Genomic DNA, 12,837 nt, shown 5'->3' with positions numbered 1-12,837 from the left:
GGGTTTGCCATCCATCCTCCTGCACCTTGTCTTTTCCTTTCTGTAACACGCGGAAGCTCTGGGGAGTCTTCTTTCAGCCCTAAACACTCTTGGAAACCTTCTGATGCAAAAACACACCATCTGATGCAAAAACGCAGGTAGAGAGAGAGTAGAGAGAGAGAGAGAGAGAAAATGCTGGAAATTCAGTATATACTATGGTACAAAAAGGTACATATCTTTGCAGCCGTGGGCTGCCTTCATAAAAAGGTAGCTAACCCTAAAATCTGTTCCCTATGGGACCTCCTATGATCCAATCCCCTAGTAGGAGAGAATGACTAAAACAAGGAGCAAGGGGGCCTTTTTATATGGGTCTTGGACCCCTTTTTGTGCTGGCCGACTGCTGGTCGGCTAGTTCCATGTCCACACATACTAGCAAACGCTGCCCGACTGGAGGATCTACTTGTCCTTGATGCGCCTGAAGCTGCCCGTGTCCTCTGACTCAGCCGACTGGTTCTGGGAGCAGCCGACAGCATCCCTTTGGTTCTTCTCCAAGCCTTGCTTCAATCTACACTGCCAAGAGTGCTCTATGTTTTGCTCCAAGTCCTGCTCCATGTCCATCTTCTACTTGTTCATAATCTTTATCTGCTTGCCCCTTCTGGATTTAGTCTTGAGAAAGTCCATGGCATTGCTGATGCCCCCTCTGCTAAACTTGATGACGGGAATCCAACCTGCTCTTGGATGACTGTCATCATCCCAATCCTGTTCCGAAGTCCCTCTCTCATCATCCATCCCTGGCAAACCTTTTTTCTCTGAAAATCCGATCTGTTCTCCAAACCACTCTGTCTCTGATGAAGATCTATGCATCTGGTCTTCCTCTAGTCCACAATCCATTCCTGCCCTAACTCTGAACACCGTCTTGGTCTTCGTTCCTGGAACTGAGTCTGGCACTCTCACATCACCCTTGGAGGATCAACCTCCCTTGGGACCGTTCCCTTAGAACCTATCTGGCTCACGGAACTGCCATCCCCATCTGGCACTGTGGAACACCACCAACAAACCTCCTGGGAGTTCTTCCCGATCTGTGTTCCCGCCTTGGGCTTCGAATCCGTGTACTTTCCTGTACCTTGGACATGTACACCATCATATGGGACTGAATCAGTGTTTAGCTTTGCTGAGCCAGATGCTCTGATACCAATGTAACACGCGGAAGCTCTGGGGAGTCTTCTTTCAGCCCTAAACACTCTTGGAAACCTTCTAATGCAAAAACGCACCATCTGATGCAAAAACGCAGGTAGAGAGAGAGAGAGAGAGAGAGAGAGAGAGAGAGAGAGAGAGAAAGTGCTGGAAATTCAGTATATACTATGGTACAAAAAGGTACATATCTTTGCAGCCGTGGGCTGCCTTCATAAAAAGGTAGCTAACCCTAAAATCTGTCCCCTATGGGACCTCCTATGATCCAATCCCCTAGTGGGAGAGAATGACTAAAACAAGGAGCAAGGGGGCCTTTTTATATGGGTCTTGGACCCCTTTTTGTGCTGGCCGACTGCTGGTCGGCCAGTTCCATGTCCACACATACTAGCAAACGCTGCCCGACTGGAGGATCTACTTGTCCTTGATGCGCCTGAAGCTGCCCATGTCCTCTGACTCAGCCGACTGGTTCTAGGAGCAGCCGACAGCATCCCTTTGGTTCTTCTCCAAGCCTTGCTTCAATCTACACTGCCAAGAGTGCTCTATGTTTTGCTCCAAGTCCTGCTCCATGTCCATCTTCTACTTGTTCATAATCTTTATCTGCTTGCCCCTTCTGGATTTAGTCTTGAGAAAGTCCATGGCATTGCTGATGCACATGACACTTTCTCTTTAGCAATCTCTTTTATATTTCTCATTGGTGGGGACTGTTGCACAGGAGCAGATGCATTCCCCGTTTTGCCTGTGCCCTTTGCATTTACAGACACAGCATTAGACACTTTGTTAGATGCAAGCAAATCAGACTGCGGTAATGCCACTAGGGGAGGCTGATGCAACAACAATGGGCATTTCCCAGACACATGACCAAACTTGTGACATCTGTAGTAGGCACCCGCAAATACACCCCATTTGAGTTCAAAATACTTAGCACCCATCTTTACATTCTCAACCTCTATAGCAATAGAGGGGATAATAAGCTTATCTATGTGCCACGAGATACAAAATCTGTTGCGACTCCCTGTCGGACGAGGAGGACAAACTACCTTGCCAACAAGAGAGGCGGCAATGAAAGGGATATCTTTCCCCATATATTCAGGGAGGTTAACCACCTCCACCCACGCCGGACAGCTATGACGAATAAGACCCTGATAGTTTTTTGTAGGGGACCACAGTAACACTTGTACCATCTGCATGCCAAACATCAAAGGCGATGCCTCCAGTAATACATTCCGATGCTTAGGCTCAGTGAGGAGCACCTCATAGAATCCCGGCGCAGCAAAATATACTCCATCAACCACGTCCCTGCAGTACAGCTTTAATCCATTTTGCAACATCATCCGCTGATGGCATTTTCCCTGGGAAAAATTTGATGATTGCATTCTCTCAGTACTTTTTGACAGGAGGTACTGGATGGCAAAGCAATCTTGTAAGTGAAGGCCAATATGGGCTTGTCCCAGCTCATACGGCTCTGCTGAAAATCTTCCTGAAGCACATCATAAACATACTGCGCATCAGGGCTGACATGAGGTGCAAGATTTTCACTGGCAACATCCATAGGTGCCAGGCTGTCGCTCGGAGTAGCAATTTGTCTATGTTTCGGTTCCACAGAAGGGTCACGTCAAGTATACACTTTATCTGCAGCAGCACCATTCAAAGAAGAGGCCATGTCTCCACTGCTAGACGAAAGGAGGAGACAGTCGAGCTGATAGCAAGCACTAGACAGTAGGTGTTCGAAACACAAAATTGACAAAAAAGTAGAGATGACGAGAGGCTAGGTACGCGAATAGCAAGGGTAGTCGACAGGCGAGTAGCGAAGGTAGGCGGCAGGTGACCAGCGAAGCAGAGACTCTCTCTCTCTCTCTCTCTCTCTCTCTCTCTCTCAGACACACACACACACACACACACACACAAACTTAGTAGGGTATGAACAGAGAAGAGAATCGAAAGGCGAGTGATGCTGGAGATTACAGATGCAGTCGTGCAGCAATTGCACATCCCAGCAGGTCACACAGAACGCAGGTCGCAACAGGGAAGCAGGTCACAGGATGCAGGCCGCACAAGGCAGCCTCTCTCTCTCACACCATCACACACACACACACACACACAGATATATATATAACATCTATATGGGTAAAAAATTAATTCCGGTATAGCAGACAATCTTGGCCAAGGCCGAACACATGAATGTGCTACCACTCCAAACTTCAGAAAAAGAAGCCATACCTTTAAAACCTCATCAAGACCCGGTGCTTCTTGAAGCCTTGATTTTTGTGATTCAAATATGCTAGCAGCACAGAACACCACAAAAGGTATCTCGTGGGAGTCGCCTTGCCCATACTTGATATTTTGCCGTTCAAACTTGCCCCATCTGTAGAGAGATTTCCCCTTTCTTATGATCCAGCCATTACTAAAGTCCTGCTTTGAAACATGACCAATTCGTTGCTGTTGGAAGCTAGCGTCAGGAAGCTCCAGATCAGGGTCATACTCCAAGGACCACATAATCTGAACAGTAAAACACACAACCATAAACTCAAAGATAATGATGCATAGTATTGTTAATATGGAGAAAGCTCCTTAACTTCAATCACACCACCACTTTTCTTCTCGTACTTACACAAACTTGTGATCAAACTTTCATTGTGTGAGAGCTTATGGAAACTTGTGACCATCCATTGTGGCCAGAGAATCATATGCAATGTTTGTTAAAACTTTCTCAAACAGACAGAAGAAGCAGACAACAAAATTGCACGCATGTCAGCAAGATGAAGTATTTCTTGATGCTATACACTGCTGACCTAGCACCCTTTGTTATGTCAAATTCCAGTTCTCTTTAGTGAGATCCGAAGAGGAAGAATATCTGCCAATAAAACAGTCCATACATGTAGCCAAATGGAAGACACTAGGTGTAGCACTCCCAAGAGGTACATCAATGATCCCAATGCTTAATAGAGAAAGCACTACTACCTCTGCTCTGCTCCCCACTCTGGAGAGTCCCTTTTAGCCTGGAGAGTCAGTAGGTGGAATCTGGTTGGTGGTGTGGTGGTGAGCATCCCTGAGTGCCTTACGGTGGAATAATTTGATGTGCGCCCCTTCCAGTTACCATTGAAGTCCTTGATTCCTTTGGTCTACTAGATGGTTGGCCCTTGGGAGTTATCACAAGACACCATCGAAGTCCTTTGGGACAGTGGAGTTCCACTAGTCCACTCTTCTTTGGTCCACTAAAGTGGAGTTCCTTTGGTAACAATGCAGAAGGTCAAGCCAACCCTCCAGGTCAGTCAATGTCAAGCTGCCCATTTTCAAAGGTTCTGCTACGGACGGCGTTGAGAACCATGTGAGGCGCTTCCAAGTGCAGGAGCCAGGATCTAAACTGAGAAGACGCCTATGTGGTGCTCTTCCCATCCACCGGGAAGGCTCTGCAGATATTTAAGTGGTTTAACCAGTTCCCCACAGATCATACCTAAAGCCACTGAGCATCACCAGATCAGTGGGACTCTACTCTAAGGGTGTGAAGCACCGGACCAGTAAAAGTGGGGTTACCAAGATTAGCAGCCATGGGAAGGGGTGTAGGGGGACTTCTAGGACATACAAAATGGACTGGCCGCCTATGGCTATACCAAGATGCTAAGAGAAGACTTTTGACAGAACTGATCAGTTTAGCACTAGAACGTGTATTGGGCATACAGAGGGTACACAGAGACGAGATAACAAAGACTCAAAAAGTTACACTCCCAAAGTTTCGCTAGTCCCACCCGGCGTGCCAAATTTTTAGTGTACCTGTAGGCAGGACCTGCCTCCTATGGCTATACCAAGGTGCTAAGAGAAGACTTTTGACAGGACTGATCAGTTTAGCACTAGAACGTGCATTGGGCATACGGAGGGTACATAGAGACAAGATAACAAAGACTCAAAAGGTTACACTCCCAAAGTTTCGCTAGTCCCACCCGGCGTGCCAAATTTTTTGTGTACCTGTAGGCAGGACTGGATGCCCGGCACACTACTAGGGAGTGGACGGTTGTCTCTGGGCAATGTGTCCGGGAGTCACGACAAGGAGATCACACAGATTAGCATACTAAAGCTTTCTCACACAATTGAACAATACAAACAAGATGACAAGACACAATGGAGAGCATGGTACTCAAAACTCATTCCATTAAGCTCTCATCACTATTAGAGCGCTACGCATTGCACCATGCCCACTTCGCAGTGGTCGCAGTGAGGTAGGCCGACACAGACTCTGCTAGAAGCCAAATGTAAGATACTAGGTATAGAACTCTTGAATGGTACATCAATGACTCCAGTGCTCAATAGAGAAAGGACTACTACCTCTACCCTGCTCCCCACTCTGGAGAGTCCATTTTAGCCTGGAGAGTCAATAGGTGGAACCTGGTAGGTGGTGCAGTGGTCAGTGTCCCCCGTGACTTGCGGTGGAATAATTTGATGCACACTGCTCGAAGTAGCAGTTAAATTCCTCAATTCCTTTGGTCTAATGGATGGCCCTTGGATGTTCCCAAAACACCTTCGACGTCCTTTGGGTTAGCGGAGTTCCACTAATACACTCACCTCTGATCCACTAAAGTGGAGTGCCATTGGTCCCGTGTGCACCCTCAGAGTGGATGGGTGCATACCCTGAATAAAGTAGATACGTGGGCGAATTCTACTCCACAAATTATGAAGGCCCAATGGTTGTGGTTCATGAGCGGGCTTAAGAATCAGTGAGTCAAAGAGTATGATTGCTTCACCAAAACCAAGACCTTGGAAGAATTAGTAAAAAGAGCATTAGAGATGGAGAAACAACTTTCAAAAGAGCTAAGTCCACGAAGAATGAAAGCGGTACTAGTCCAGAAAGTGAAGAAGAAAGAACCACATGACAAAGGAAGGTCAGGCAGGAGAAGAAAATGAAAGGAAAAACAGATTCAAAATCTTCTAAGAATCTTCAGACAACTGAAGAAGATAGAAAGAAAAAGAAACCAAACAAATTGAAGAAGCAAGTAGCAAAATTCACTAAACAATTGTCATAGACTACCAAAAAGAAGAAGTTACTTAATCAAAGTCTGCTAGATGTGAAAAGGCAGGACATACAGCTGGAAATTGCCAGGAGAAATCCAGCATTCACTACAATAAAGCATGGCATTTCACGCAAGACTGTTGGTACAAGCCAAAGACACCAACATTAAATGCCATTGCCTGCAAAAGTTGGCCGTATCAAGACAAATTGTCTAGAGAACACGGAGGGCTTGGCAAAACAATCAATCCTGGTATCAACCTGGTAATCACTGTGGAAGAACAAGAACCCAAGCCAGAGCCAAGAAATGTCGCAAGGAATTTTAATAACTTATCATTCATGTGCAGAGAAGTAATCTCTACCAAGCAGAACCACTGAAGTAAGAGCGGGGGAGACAGTAACAAAACTATCAAAGTGTTCAAAAGCAGTAGAAGACACATGGCAAACAAGAATTATCAAAGATCTAGAGAAGCAGCAAAATGAGTACTGGCACAACAAGAACAAAGCAGCTAACCGTTCAGGTTTGGAGTAACGGCTAAACTAAGAGGGAATGAAAAGAAAGCCTAGACTAACCAGCGGGCACCCAAGTATGGACGGGCGGGCGTCCAAGTGTGGATGCCGGGCGTCCAAGTGTGGACGCCGATGACCGGCCAAGAGCCTATAAAAGGGTGGCCAAGGTTAGTCATTAGTCATATAGAGTCTCGCGTGATTCTGTGAGAGCTCTATGGTCAAGAGCCTGGATCTAGTGCAGACGTGCACCCGCTTCATGCAGCCGAGGCCGGCAGCAGTCTCGAGGCCCACGAGGGTAGCCTCGTGACGGTACGGGACGTCACGAGGTAGAGATTGGTCAGTATGTCCATCTAGTTAGCTCACCTCGTGACTCGATGGGGACAACCAAGTCTTGTGGGCTTGCCCACGACTGTCGAGGTTGGGAGATGAGTCACGCCTGCAGCCCCTTCACGTTTCTGTTAAATCCCCATAGAATCTCCTCGTAGAATGCTACTGGTACAAGACTCGAAACCTGCAAACAAACGAAACAAACGTGAAGGGGCTGCAGGCCTGACTCACCTCCCAACCTCGACAACCGTGGGCCAGCCCACAAGACTTGGCTGTCCCCACCGAGCCATGAGCTCAGCTAACTAGATGGACCTACCGACCAATCTCTACCTCGTGACGTCCCATACCACCACAAAGCTACCCTCGGGGGCCTCGAGAGTCCAGCCGGCCTCGGCTGCATGAAGCAGGTGCACGTCTGCACTAGATCCAGGCTCCTAACCATAGAGCTCTCACAAAGACACGCGAGACTCTATATCACTAATGACTAACCTTGGCCACCCTTTTATAGGCTCTTGGCCGGTCATTGGGCATCCACACTTGGGCGCCGGCCCATCCATACTTGGGTGCGCGCCCGTTAGTCTATCCCTAACTCAGCTCGCCAATCAGCTTGCCTAGCTCCAAGTTTTCCCAACCTCGAAGCTAGTCTTGTGTGTGTGTAGCACACGGTAGATACACACTGTGCACATGACATACTTCCCTTCCTTTAAGAGCTCACTCCTGAGCTCACTAAAAAGCCAGGGTAATCTCTCTAAAGAGTAGTCAATGTCTCCCATGTAGCGTCCTCCTCAACACGATCCTTCCACTTGATCTTGTATTCCGTGATAAGCGTATTACGCAATCTTCTTTCACGAAATCCAAGAATCTTTTCAGGTTCGTGTGAAACAAATGTCATGTCCTCGACATCTATAATTTCTTGAGGAGTAACTAACTAGTCTCTTCCACCCAGTACTTCCTTAAGTCTATTGACATGAAATATAGGATGAACTTTCACATGAGAAGGCAAATCCAATTCATATGCAACTGAACCAATCCGTCGTGTAATACGAAATGGTCCACAGTATCTAGGGAATAATTTCGGAGATCGACTTGTCCGTAAAGTCTTGGAATCTTTCGGAACTCGCAAATACACCATCGTTCCTTCAGAGAATTCTCTGGGTGAACGATGTCTATTAGAATAAAATCTATCTCAGTCTTGAGCACTTATAATAGATTCCTTCGCAACTTGTAACATTTCTTGGCTATTTGCTTGACAAACTTGACACTTGAGAACATAATCTTCTACATACCCTTTCATCTTTGGCCAATAAAAAGTGTGTTTCACTAACGATAATGTCATGTGTACCCTAGGGTGTCCAACAGAAGAGGCGTCGTGACACTCCTTAAGAATCTTGGACCTAATGTCCGAGATCTGTGGTACACAAATTTTGTCATGACGGAAGAGTAAACCATTCCAAATCATCCACTGGCCTCCTGTAGCCTGAATTGTAGGCTGCTCAGTAATCGAGTCTTGGTCAATCAATGAGCTCCCGTCCTGGATCTTCTGCAAAAATAGACCAAAATAACTATCAGTCCTGCAAAGCCCTCTCAATGATTGAAATAAGTCAGTAGAAATCTCAGTCAACGACAAAGTATTCACCGCTCTAATTCGACTAAGCGCATCTGCAACACTATTCATGGACCCTTTTCTATTACGAATCTAAAAAACAAAGTCTTGCATTAATTCAGCCCATCGAGCTTTCCTTCCTCTCAAATCATCCGCATCACACACATACTTGATTGACTGATGATCAATCAATACCACAAACTTGGAGCCATATAAATAATGTCTCCAAACCTTGAGAGTATGAATCACACCATAAAGCTCCTTCTCAAGGATTGGCCAACGAGATTGAGTGTCGTCTAGCTTTTTACTTTCAAAAGCAACAGGTCTACCATCTTGAAATAGAGCAATCCCGATGGCATAGTCACTAGCATCAGTTTCAAGAACATAAGGCCGACTAGAATCGGGTAATGCTAAGATAGGTGCTTCCTTGACTTTATCTTTCAAAAGTCTGAAGGCCATATCCAGATCGTTATTCCAAGTGATAGGTTGATTTGACTTACGTCCACGACCTTTCAACAAGTCGGTCATCGGTAGTGTGAGCTGAGAGTACTCCCGCATAGATTTCTGAAGAAAAACAACAAAACCGAGAAAAGAACGAAGTTGTTTCTCTGTTCGCAATATAGGCAAGTCCAGAACCTTCTAAACTCGGTCATAGTCAATGCTCAATCCATCTCTAGTGATCTTGTGTCCGAAGTAAATGATGTCTGTCATGAAAAACTCACATATACTTAATTTAGCATATAGTCGATTCTATCTTAAAATAGTTAAGACAATCGTGAGGTGTCTAACGTGATCCTCAAGAGTACAACTATATATCAAAATATCATCCAGGAACACAACCACAAATTTTTCCAAATGTTCACGAAAAAGATCGTTCATCATTTGCTGAAAAGTGGCTGGAGCATTGGTTAACCCAAAAGGTAATACGAGAAATTCGTAATGGCCATACCTAGTTCGAAAGGCGGTTCTTTCGACATGCCTTTCATGAATACGTATCTGGTGATAGCCAGTACGTAAATCTTTGTGAAATATTTCGCTCCGGCTAATCGGTCAATCAGGTCATCTGATCTAGGGAGAGGATAACCGTTCTTAATTGTCAGCGTGTTCAATCTCTTGTAATCTATACACATTCTTCAGGTGTTGTCCTTCTTTCTCATAAGAAACACAGGTGCACCCCAAGGTGATTTACATGGACGGATATAGCCCATCCTCAAATAATCTTCGAGTCGTTTAGCCAACTCATCTTCCGCAGCTTGGCTCATCCTGAAAGGTGGAATACTAACAGGGTAAGCACCAGGGATCAGGTCAATACAATGATCTACTGCCCTTTCAGGTGGTAAGCCCGATGGCAGTTCCTTAGAAAATACATCTTGAAACGAATCAAGTATCTTCTGTAATTATTTGCTTTCAAATATACTTAATTCATTGACATCTATAGAAGGTATGAGAAATGAAGAAAGTGGAATCAATACACAATGAAAAGCAGTATACAAAGAAGAAAACATTATATTGCCAAAATCAACTGTATTTACAGGAGCTCTCTAAGAGGGATGTATACAACCACCTAAGATACTATACTGGGTGTTCCTATGTTCAAAAGAAAAAATATGACTAGACCAATCTATCTAGACTTGAAGAGTCTTAAACCACTGAATCCCTAATAACAAGTCTACATGTTCTAGGTGCATAATATAGCATTCCAGAGTATCTTTGTAGTCTTGAATCCGGATCGGTAGCGTCTCCACCTTTCAATCCCATACTTGCCGACCCGCAGGTAGGCGTACCTCATAGGTATGATCGCTGGGCGTTGTGTCAAGACCCAATTTCTGCACAAGATTGTAATTAACAAAGTTGTGTGAGCTACCACGGTCTAAAAGAAGTTGTGAAGGAATCTATTAGAAGTGCTCAAGACCGAGACAGATTTTATTCTAATAGACATCGTTCACCAAGAGAGTTCTCTGAAGACACGATGGTGTATTTGCGGGTCCGAAAGATTTCGAGACTTTACGGACAAGTCGATCTCCAAAATTATCCCCTAGATACTGTGGACCATTTCATATTACACGACAGATTGGTTCAGTTGCATATGAATTGGATTTGCCTTCTCATGTGAAAGTTCATCCTGTATTTCATGTGAAAGTACTGGGTGGAACAGACCAGTTAGTTACTCCTCAAGAAATCATAGATCTCGACAGATTGGTTCAGTTGCATATGAATTGGATTTGCCTTCTCATGTGAAAGTACTGGGTGGAACAGACCAGTTAGTTACTCCTCAAGAAATCATAGATGTCGAGGACATGACATTTGTTCCACACGAACCTGAAAAGATTCTTGGATTTCATGAAAGAAGATTGCGTAATATGCTTATCACCGAATACAAGATCAAGTGGAAGGATCGTGTTGAGGAGGACACTACATGGGAGACATTGACTACTCTTCACAGAGATTACCCTGGCTTTTTAGTGAGCTCAAGAGTGAGCTCTTAGAGGAAGGGAAGTATGTCATGTGCACAGTGTGTACCTACCGTGTGCTATACGCACACAAGACTAGCTTCGAAGTTGGGGAAGCTTGGAGCTAGGCAGGCTGATTGGCGAGCTGAGTTAGGGATAGACTAACAGGCAGACACCCAAGTATGGACGAGCGGGCAACTGTGGATGCCCGATGACCAGCCAAGAGTCTATAAAAGGGTGGCCAAGGTTAGTCATTAGTCATATAGAGTCTCGCGTGACTTTGTGAGAGCTCTATAGTCAAGAGCTTGGATCTCGTGCAGACATGCACCTGCTTCACACAGCCAAGGCCCGCAGGAGTCTCGAGGACCGCGAGGATAGCTTCGTGGCTATATGGGACGTCACGAGGTAGAGATTGGTCGATACGTCCATCTAGTTAGCTCAGCTCGTGGCTCGGTAGGGATAGCCTCTTGCGAGCTTGCCCACGGCTGTCAAGGTTGGGAGGTGAGTCAGGCCTGCACCCCCTTCACATTTGTTTCCTTTGTTTGCGGGTTTCGAGTCTTGTACCACGAGCATTCTACGAGGAGATCCTATGGGGATTTGACACTCATGTGAGTCAGTAGTTCGAGTCTGTCATAGTTCATCATCTCTACATGACCAAAAATCACGTTCATGGAGTTCTCCTTCAATCAGGACCATCAAGAGTCCACTCTCTGTCAAGAGCTATAGCCGCAAGCGGCCACTCCACTTTGTATCTCCAAAAAGTGCTCCTGCTCCTCTCCCTCTACCCTTGGCTGCCATGAATCAAGGTCACCCCGAGAACAACCCTCCGATTCGAACACCCTTGTCGGTGGTGTTGGGCCAGATAAACAGCAAGTTTCCCATGTTCAAGGGTTCCACCTCGGAGGATGGGGATGACCATGTGCGGCACTTCATCTCCATAAGCAAAAGTCGTGGTCTAGAGCGGGAGGATGCCTACTTGGCTTTATTCCCATCCACTCTAGAAAGCTCCGCTGACAAGTGGTTTAGTCAGTTCGCGAGTGACCATTTTGTGGACTAGCCCACCTTGACAAATACCTTCCTTCGCACCTTCAGGCTAGTCAACTATGAAGACCGCATTCTCCAACACTTGGGAAGACTTCAACTCTTGCCCAGGGAGAGAGTGTCTGACCCGATGACACGGACAAGGGTCTTGGTATCTCGTCTGCCAACCTACCCAGCTGACTTTATGGTCAAGCAATGGGTGCTCCAAGCCCTGCCCCGTACCACCCAACAAAAGATCAAAGAAAGCAGGCCTGCACCAACCACCTTACTAGACTTCCAAGAGCTGGCCTCTCAATTGGAGAATTCCCGCTTGATGTTTGAACGTGACAACAATTCTTCAGCCTCTGGAGTCACGTCCTCACCCGCCGACCCTGTGGCCACACTCACAAGGGAGTTGGACGCCCTAAAGCATCACAAGGTGCAAAGCAAGGTGGTAAGGTACGTAGTGTACGGTACGCTATCAGTACGTACGGAACGTACTTCTGTACGGAACAAATTTTAAGGCACGTAAACAGTACGTACCATTTGTAAACAGTCCTAGAAACCTGAATATTTTGTAGACATAGCAACCAAAATACTTAAAATAAAGAGACTGAACCTCATTACTTAAAGTTTAAATCAATTATCAGTTACCAAGCCCATTACACAATACCTCATGTTAACAGTCATAGTGATATAAGCAAGAACCATGAAAGTCATAGATAATAAAAGAGAGTACAAATATCATGTCTACAGCTGCC

The 12,837-nt window shown here is 45.7% G+C and overlaps 1 protein-coding gene across 2 annotated transcripts in view; it reads right to left on the bottom strand.

Moving 5' to 3' along the window:
• The window catches only part of LOC147637388 (rab GTPase-activating protein 22-like), a 186,267-nt gene that overhangs the window by 29,565 nt on the left and 143,865 nt on the right, over positions 1-12,837 (bottom strand). For both annotated transcript variants that reach the window (XR_015266031.1, XM_086799189.1), the window contains exon 9: positions 3,388-3,666. Coding sequence is in view for 1 of the 2 variants with exons in the window: in XM_086799189.1 (XP_086655315.1) it covers positions 3,388-3,666 (279 nt within the window). In the remaining variant the exon portion in view is untranslated. The remainder of the gene's footprint in view (positions 1-3,387; positions 3,667-12,837) is intronic.

This window comes from Cibotium barometz, chromosome 6 (genome assembly GCF_041138505.1).
Source record: "Cibotium barometz isolate CiBa-2024 chromosome 6, ASM4113850v1, whole genome shotgun sequence".
Lineage (NCBI taxonomy): Eukaryota > Viridiplantae > Streptophyta > Polypodiopsida > Cyatheales > Cibotiaceae > Cibotium > Cibotium barometz.
The sequence above is the reverse complement of the archived record's forward strand: the minus strand, read 5'-3'. Positions and strand labels throughout refer to the sequence as shown.